The 9708-nt window shown below is 39.9% G+C and overlaps 1 protein-coding gene across 2 annotated transcripts; it reads left to right on the plus strand.

Moving 5' to 3' along the window:
- The first annotated feature begins 6292 nt into the window (after nucleotides 1-6292).
- LOC145860856 (perforin-1-like) lies at nucleotides 6293-8826 on the plus strand. Of its 2 annotated transcripts, none has more exons than XM_082961560.1 (5): nucleotides 6293-6418; nucleotides 7179-7341; nucleotides 7817-7936; nucleotides 8086-8239; nucleotides 8515-8826. In XM_082961560.1, the coding sequence occupies exons 2-4, from the start codon at nucleotides 7189-7191 to the stop codon at nucleotides 8221-8223; spliced, it is 411 nt and encodes a 136-aa protein (XP_082817686.1). In that variant the 5' UTR covers nucleotides 6293-6418; nucleotides 7179-7188; the 3' UTR covers nucleotides 8224-8239; nucleotides 8515-8826. The 2 variants fall into 2 exon arrangements, 1 of the variants encoding a protein (XP_082817686.1); XR_014380571.1 differs by having other exon boundaries at nucleotides 6294-6418; nucleotides 8086-8421.
- Nucleotides 8827-9708: the final 882 nt, after the last annotated feature.

Below are 9708 nucleotides of genomic sequence, written 5' to 3' on the forward strand. Positions count from 1 at the left end.
TGAGTGTATGTAAAATTCTGACCCACTGGGAATGTGATGAAAGAATTGAAAGCTGAAATAAATCATTCTCTCTACTATTATTCTGACATTTTACATTCTTAAAATAAGGTGGTGATTCTTACTAACCTCAAACAGGAAGTTTTTACTGGGATTAAGTGTCAAGAATTGTGAAAAACTAAGTTTAAATGTATTTGGCTAAGGTGTATGTAAACTTCCGACTTCAACTGAATAAGTAGTGAGTCACAAACAAAACAGGTGTTGTGCAAATATAGAATGGCACTTTCAAATACAAATCACAGTCTGTAAATATGCCCATGTAGTTTGACCAACATATGTCATGATCCAAAAGCCAATGATCATTAACACAAACAAATGATGATTAACATATAAATGCAAGACAGGTTTTTTATGGTTAATAGAGCACATTTTACAAACATATTTCTTACTTTGCAAACATATTGGTCAAATATGTTTTTTAACTATGACAACATTTGTGACTCCACAGTTTACATTTGTGACCTGCATTTTACATATTTACATATTTGTGACTTGCATTACATTTGTGAGTTGACTCACACTTGTGAATTGCTCCCCTTATTTGTGAGTGTCATCACATATTTTTCAGTTGTGTTTTACAGATCACTTTGTACAGATTTTTCGATGCGGAATCCAGTTCTCGTAAAAATAAGATACAACTGAATATATCACAGTTACTTTTAGAAATGCATCTGTTTGGTATCCTAGCTTCCTTTCTTCCTTTCATATCTTAATTTCCTACTTTCCAAGCTTGCTTTCCTCGATGCCTTTCCTCCCCTCCTTTCCTACGGTAGGTCTCTTTCCTCCTATACTTTTCTAACTCCCTTTCCCTTCCTTCTTTCCTAGCTTCTGTTCCTTGATCCTTTCCCTTCCTTTCCTAGATCCATTTCTTCCTTTCCTTGCTTCCTTTCTTCATTTCTTTACCCACTTTCCTTCCCTAGATTCCTTTCCTCTCCTTTCCTAGATGAATTTCCTCATATTCCAGCTTCCTTTCCACCTACTACAGTAGTGACTTTGGGCCTTCTACATTGCTACTACTGTTATGATAATGTTCTGCCACTGGAGAAAAAAAAACAAGTTTAGCTTTAAAAAACAAATAAAAAGCATATTGTGTCACAGTGGCTCACCTCTTTCAAAAGCTGTAATTTAACTTTACTGTATATAAGAATATGAATATGTAAATATGAATAGTGTGTAAATATTATTTTTGTTGTATCTTGGTTACTTTCCTATGTATATAACAAGGATCATGGATGTACTAAACGTATTAACACTGCCCTCATTTCATGAGTGATGACAACCTGTGCCTGGACTTTGCAGTGTCCCTGTTCAAGTCCCCCTTCAGAGACTGTTTACCTGCCTGCTAAGGACATGTGTCAGGCAGGTCACCTGTAGTACACACATGCTGTCTATATTAACAGGCCAGGACTGAAAGATACAAAGTCACTCACACCTTACTTTTGTCACTTCCCTCTATGTTTGAGTGTCCACTTAGTCAGCTATTTGTGTTTTACTTGTATTTTATTGTCTATTCAATTAAATAGTGGCCTTGGTTTCTCAAATGATTGCATCGCCTGGTTCACCAACTACTTCTCTGATAGAGTTCAGTGTGTCAAATCGGAGGGCCTGTTGTCCGGACCTCTGGCAGTCTCTATGGGGGTGCCACAGGGTTCAATTCTTGGGCTAACTCTTTTCTCTGTATACATCAATGATGTCGCTCTTGCTGCTGGTGAGTCTCTGATCCACCTCTACGCAGACGACACCATTCTGTATACTTCTGGCCCTTCTTTGGACACTGTGTTAACAGCCCTCCAGACGAGCTTCAATGCCATACATCTCTCCTTCCGTGGCCTCCAACTGCTCCTAAATACAAGTAAAACTAAATACATGCTCTTCAACCGATCGCTGCCTGCACCTGCCCACCCGTCCAGCATCACTACTCTGGACAGTTCTGACTTAGAACATGTGGACAACTACAAATACCTAGGTGTCTGGTTAGACTGTAAACTCTCCTTCCAGACTCACATCAAACATCTCCAATCCAAAGTTAAATCTAGAATTGGCTTCCTATTTCGCAACAAAGCATCCTTCACTCATGCTGCCAAACATACCCTCGTAAAACTGACCATCCTACCGATCCTCGACTTCAGCGATGTCATTTACAAAATAGCCTCCAATACCCTACTCACCAAACTAGATGCAGTCTATCACAGTGCCATCCGTTTTGTCACCAAAGCCCCATATACTACCCACCACTGCGACCTGTACGCTCTCGTTGGCTGGCCTTCGCTTCATAATCGTCGACAAACCCACTGGCTCCAGGTCATCTACAAGACCCTACTAGGTAAAGTCCCCCCTTATCTCCGCTCTCTGGGCACCATAGCAGCACCCACCTGTAGCACGCGCTCCAGCAGGTTTATCTCTCTGGTCACCCCCAAAGCCAATTCCTCCTTTGGCCGTCTCTCCTTCCAGTTCTCTGCTGCCAATGACTGGAACGAACTACAAAAATCTCTGAAACTGGAAACACTTATCTCCCTCACTAGCTTTAAGCACCAACTGTCAGAGCAGCTCACAGATCACTGCACCTGTACATAGCCCATCTATAATTTAGCCCAAACAACTACCCCTTCCCCTATTGTATTTATTTATTTTATTTATTTTTCTCCTTTGCACCCCATTATTTATTTCTACTTTGCACTTTCTTCTACTACAAATCTACCATTCCAGTGTTTTACTTGCTATATTGTATTTACTTTGCCACCATGGCCTTTTTTGCCTTTACCTCCCTTACCTCACATCATTTGCTCACATTGTATATAGACTTATTTTTCTACTGTATTATTGACTGTATGTTTGTTTTACTCCATGTGTAACTCTGTGTTGTTGTATGTTGTCGAACTACTTTGCTTTATCTTGGCCAGGTCGCAATTGTAAATGAGAACTTGTTCTCAACTTGCCTACCTGGTTAAATAAAGGTGAAATAAATAAAATAAATAAAAATGTTGAAATGTCTATTTACTGTTGTTTTATTTCTTTACTTACCTACACACACACACACACACACAGACACATACACACACACACACACATACCTTTTTTCACACTATTGGTTAGAGCCTGTAAGTAAGCATTTCACTGTAATACCTGTTGTATTCGGCGCATGTGACAAATAAACTTTGATTTGATTTGACCTTGTTTCTCATGGCGTGAGAGTCTTTAGTTGCCTTTTGGCAAACTCCAAGTAGGCTGTCATGTGTATTTTACTGAGGAGTGGCTTCCGTCTGGCCACTCTACCAGAAATGCCTGATTGGTGGAGTGCTGCAGAGATGGTTGTCCTTCTGGAAGGTTCTCCCATCTCCACAGAAGAACTCTAGAGCTCTGTCAGAGTGACCCTTGGGTTCTTGGTCACCTCCCTGACCAAGGCCCTTCTCCCCCGATTGCTACATAAAGAGAGACCTAAGACAACAGCTCTAGAAAGAGTCTTGGTGGTTCCAAACTTCTTGATGGAGTCCCCTGTGTTCTTGTAGACCGTCAATGCTGTAGAATTCTTTTGGCACCCTTTCCCAGATCTGTGCCTCGACACAATCCTGTCTCAGGGCTCTACGGACAATTCCAATTTCGAGTCCCATAGCAAATGGATGTGGCTGCTTTGTGTGATGTATTATTGTCTCTATCTTCTTGCCCTTCATGCTGTTGTCTGTGCCCAATAATGTTTGTACCCTGTTTTGTGCTGCTACCATGTTGTGTTGCTGCCATGTTGTCTTGCTACCATGCTTTGTTGTCATGTGTTTCTGCCATGCTATGTTGTTGTCTCAGGTCTCTCTTTATGTAGTGTTGTGTTGTCTCTTTTGTCGTGATGTGTGTTTTGTCACATATTTTTATTTAATTTATTTATATTTTTTATCCCAGCCCCCATCCCCGCAGGAGGCCTTTTGCCTTTTGGTCGGCCGTCATTGTAAATAAGAATTCGTTCTTAACTGACTTGTCTAGTTAAATAAAGGATAACAAAAAATAAATAAATGGGTCTTAATACTTATGTAAAACCTGTTTTCATTTTTTCATTGTTTGTATTGTTTGTAGATTTCTGAGGAATTTGTTTCCTTTAATCCATTTTAGAATAAGGCTGTAATGTAACAAAATGTGGAAAAAGTCAAGGGGTCTGAATACTTTCTGAAAGCACTCTATAGTAATAAAACAGGCAGATTTATTTACAGAGATTTAAAATGTAGTCTCTGCAAATAATTTGTATGACACCTGAGGATTACAATTTCCTACTGCAAAAGACTATTCCTTTTTTTCTTAAAGTAAGAAATGCTATCCAAGAATTTACTACATTTTTTATTTAAAAAAAATGCACTCAACAAATTACTGGATAAAAAATTACTATATAGAGATATCAGATCATTCTCCGGTATTATGCTTAATTACTCCAGAAAATACATTTATCACAAACATTTGGAGAATGAACAGAGTGTATCTTCTAGAACGGAATTTTATGAAATACTTAAACAATAATTTTTGGAACCTTCACCATTAAAAATGTAGACACAGAGGATAGAAAAAGCAGCACCCTGATACAGAGAAAGATAAATCACTGTGTTAGAAAAATACCAGAAAAAAATATGTTTACAAGGTAAAGAAGAAAATACAATTTTTGAAATTTTACTTCTGAAGAGAGCCAACCATTACAGGTTAAACTCAAATCAAACATAGTAGTTAATGGCAACTTAACCTGGTAAATATGTTGCATCTCTCAGAAAACACATACATTCTGAACCAGTTATAATTTTAAAAGATTAGTAATTAGAAACAACAATGCTATTAATGCCAATTTAAAACGTTTCTATGAAACTGTATATAAATCAGACTTTAAAAACAGTGGGACGGATCCTATAGCCTTTTACATTGAACAACTCTGAAGCAACTATCAGAAGACAAAATATGATCATTAAAAACAGAGAACAACCAGTGAAATCTTAGAAATGGTTGCATGTTGCGTTACTATTATTGTTCAGTATATTTACAACATTTATATAAAAATCTCTCTCCCTTCTCACTCTCTCTCTCACTCTCTCTCCCTTCTCTCTCTTCCTCCCTTCTCTCTCTCTCTCTCTCTCACTCGCTCTCTTTCTCACTCTCTTAGAAATGGTTGCATGTTGCGTTTATATTTTTGTTCAATATATTTACACAATTTTGATAGAAATCTCTCTCTCTTTCTCTCTCTGTCTGTCTCTCTCTCTCTCTCTCTCTCTCTCTGTCTCTGTCTCACTCATTCTCTCCTAGTGCTTCAGTTGAGTCCTTGACACATTGAATCAGGTGTTTTTGTCCTGGGATACAACAAAAATGTATGATGTCGGGGGTACTTGAGGACTGGAGTTGGGAAATTCTCTCTCTCCTAGTTGTCCTTCTTCCATCCTTCCCTTGCTGTGAGCCATGTCCTCCTCTCTCTCTCTCTCTTTGTCCTTGGGCCTGCTGCTGATGTGTGTCCTGGTAAGTCAAGGTGTATAGTCTCAGTGCCAGGAATCTTAAATGTGATTTATGGTCAACACAATCCTGTCTCAGAGCTCTACGGACAATTTCTTCTATCTTACGGCTTGATTTCTGCTCTGACATGTACTGTCAACTGTGGGACTTTATGTAGACAGGGGTGTGCTTTCCCAAATCATGTCCAATCAATTGAATTTACCACAGTTGGACTCCAATCAAGCTATAGAAACATTTCAAGGATGATCAATGGAAACAGAATGTACCTGAGCTCAATTTCGAGTCTCGAAGCAAAGAGTCTGAATACTTATGTAAATTAGGTATTTCTGTTTAATATTTTTAATACATTTGGTAAAATTTCAAAAAATCTGTTTCCACTTTGTCATTATGGGGTAATGTGTGTAGATTGGTACGATTTTTTTTTTTTAATGAATTTAAGAATAAGGCCGTAAAGAAACAAAATGTAGAAAAAGTCAAGGGGTCTGAATACTTTCTGAATGCACTGTATATAATGATGAATGGTATTACTGATGAATTACAGATTCTATGCAGTACTATTTACCATCTCCACCCTTAGCAATGCCCTCTCCCTTATCTAACTGTTTATTCACTGGGCTGGCCTTTTAACATTACCTGGAATACAATTTGTTCAATCAGCATTTCAGATAGTATCAGAATTTGTTGTTACACCTTATAGGCTTCCATACGTCTCGTGGTAATATAGGGTGTGCTCTCATTGGTTAAGTAGTCCTACATACCACCTGTGGGTCAACATACCACCTGGGGGGTAGGTGGGGGGAGGGGGCTGAGATCTTTATAAACAGCTAGATGGCACAGTAAGGAACATCAGCAGTTGGGTGACTAGAGAAAGACAGACGTCCAGCTCAAGAATATCCAGGTAAGACATGATCTGTTGTTCTGGTGCTGTTCTTCTGTTCTTCTACCTCTCTCTCTCTCTTTGTTATGGCATCCATCTTACCGTTCTTATCTCTGTAGACTGTGGCTGGGATTCAGTCGATTTCAGACAGTGAGTGGCTTTCCAAAAAGCGCTTTTAGATGGGCAGAATAGCAGATATAGAAATTGTCAGTTTGGTTGAGTACACTGGATGACTTCTCAGCCAGGTTTGCTGTCAGAACTGAATGTGTAACACCATTACAGTTTCTATATCAAGTGTCATCTCCCTAAATCCAGGATATGCTTGTTTTTAAATGAAACACATTTCTGAAAAGCCACTATCTGCAATTGAATAAGAGCCTGTATGTCTGCTGATTCAGGATTGTTCTTGTGCATCTCTCTCTCTGTCAGTCTCTCTCTCTCTCTCTCTCTCTCTCTCTCTCTGTCTGTCTGTCTGTCTGTCTGTCTGTCTGTCTGTCTGTCTGTCTGTCTGTCTGTCTGTCTGTCTGTCTGTCTGTCTGTCTGTCTGTCTGTCTGTCTGTCTGTCTGTCTGTCTGTCTCTCTCTCTCTCTCTCTCTCTCTCTGTCCGTCTCTCTCTCTCTCTTCCTCCACTTACTAATCTCTTAACACTGATAATATATCCTGATCTTTCAACAAAATGTTGGACTCCTCTCTGAATACAGTTTGTAGTGTTAGTTTCAAGCTCTTATGACATGTTTATACCTTCCCCTCCATTCACCTCCCCTCCCCTCCTCTCTCTCAGACAGTGTACCATGGCCTCTCTCTCTCTGTCCCTGGGACTGCTGGTGCTATGCACCCTGGCTCTTGTACACTGTGACCTGCATGACGGCCCCATCAGGGTGTATGGTATTCGTGCCTCCAACCTGAAAGGACGCTTTTTCTCAAAACCAGACCCCTACGTCAGGGTGAATTTACTCATTTATTTCACCTTTATTTAACCCGAAGAGTCAGTTAACAAATCATTGTTATATAAAATGAGGGACGGGCAAGTGGGGTGATAAAACAGAAGAACTACAGAAGAAGTACAGTAATGTTACAGACAACACAGATATCATAAGACAAAAGGACAGAGACACAGAACTAATCAAACAGTAAACAGTAGACAGTCAGCAGTCATTTGTTTGGATATCAAGTAGGCTACAGCGACATGTGACCATGAAAATGTCAGTGATTGGCTTGTTACTTGTTAGGTGAAGAATTAGTCAAATAAAAATGAACGAACAATCAAATGAATGAATGAATGAATTATAAAATACATATACTGGTTCATCATTCATGTGAGCCATCTGTACATACATTAACAATAATTTACTATTTAATGGACAATAATCATTTGTAAAAAAGTTTAATAAAGTCTACTGACAACATTATCTTCCTCAGGTGTGGTGCGCTTCATCCTTTCATGGCAAGAGCAGCATTCTGAAGAAACAGGAAAACCCCACCTGGCCCGACAAGTTCAACTTCGCAAACATCATCCACAACTCTGTCCTGAAGCTGGAGGTGAGTTTCCCACCTTACTATGCAAAGAGCTTTGAGCACTGGAAAAGCACTATGTAAATCCCATCAATTATTATTATGATGATGAAGATGATAATGAAGAGGAGGAGGAGGAAGATTATTATGATTATTTTTACTATTATTATTATTAGGTGTGGGATGATGTCATCGGACCAGATCGCCGCCTGGGAACCTGCACCACCACCATCCGCCCAGGAACACACACTGAGATCTGCCATCTGAAGAAAAGCACCGTCTACTACACCTACAGCTATGGCTACAGTCACTAGAAGGAACAGTATGATGGTTAGATTGTAACCTATGACCTTTGTGACCTTTTGTCTAATTGGTTCTCTCACCCTTTCTCTCAATGTATTCACTTCCTTATAGAATAATAAAAAAATTGCTTTACAGCAAGATGGTCTCAGTCTGGCTTCATCATGTTTCTGAATTGTTTTAGGATTTCTCAGAAGATGCCTTAGAAGATGGTACACAGCTAATTAAAAGAGATCCTCAATATTTCTACTAGATTTGAGATCTTATGTCAAAGCTTTTTACCATTCGACATTTACCTTTTACAGTGTCACAACGTGGCCCAAGAAGAAGCTTGTCCTGGAGTGGCATAGCCAGTCTCCAGACCTTAATCCCATAGAAAATCTGTGGAGGGAGCTGAAGGTTCGAGTTGCCAAACGTCAGCCTCTGACCTCTGACCTCTGTGATTGCCAACAAGGGTTTTGCCACCAAGTACTAAGTCATGTTTTGCAGAGGGGTCAAATACTTATTTCCCTCATTAAAATGCAAATCAATTTATAACATTTTTAACATGCATTTTTCTGGATTTTTTTGTCGTTGTTCTGTCTCTCACTGTTCAAATAAACCTACCATTAAAATTATAGACTGATAATTTCTTTGTCAGTGGGCAAACGTACAAAATCAGCAGGGGATCAAAAACTTTTTTCCCTCACTGTATTATGATCGCTATGTTGCACTCATTGCTATGATATAATTCCTCCACGAACACGTAAGCCGTGCAAACTGTTTAGCCTACCGGACATTGTGACACTATTGTTATCTAGGCTACTTAGCTAGCCATGCTGGGTGTCGTGTGTGTGTGTGTCAGTGTGTGTGTTTTAGCTGGTGTTTTTGACTGACCTGGTCCCTTACTGGCGAACATGTCGCTTATTTTGCAGCATGCTGCGTCTGTGGCAAGGGCCTTTCTTTTTTTATTCTCTCCCTCTCCGCTCCACCTTTCCTTTTCTGACCGTCAATTTCACCGTGCGACTTGTCGAAAATGCTATGTGCAGAGAAGCAGGTAAATGGTTGCTATGTGCGTCGCGGAGAGACCTGATGTCATTCTATGCAGCGAGAGAGTGAGAGTCGCGCCTGAGGCGTGGCTTCTCCGTCAACTCATTCCTGCTTGCTATATTATTGCTGGTCAAGTTGACTATTCACGGCAGCCCAAAACGACCCTCAGGCCACCGGGAAATGTCCCGGTGCTCCCGACGGCCAGTCCGCCATTGATGCCCCCCCTCACTCTCTCTCCCACACCACGTTTTACAACGGTCATAAATTCCTGCTAGAAACTCTCTCTCTTCGCTGCCATGGAGTATGGAGGGAGAGAGCTTGTGGAGAACAGATATTCTTCTTCCCAAAACTCCTAATCCCCAAAATTGGAGAAGTAAACAATATTTATATTTTTGAGAATTTGGGAATGGTCCGTGGACACTTAAGGGACAGTGATGTTGAGTTTTTTTTATTTGGAGATCTCATGAAGG

The sequence above is a fragment of the Salmo salar genome, chromosome 15 (assembly GCF_965601325.2).
Source record: "Salmo salar chromosome 15, fSalSal1, whole genome shotgun sequence".
In the NCBI taxonomy this organism is placed as follows: domain Eukaryota; kingdom Metazoa; phylum Chordata; class Actinopteri; order Salmoniformes; family Salmonidae; genus Salmo; species Salmo salar.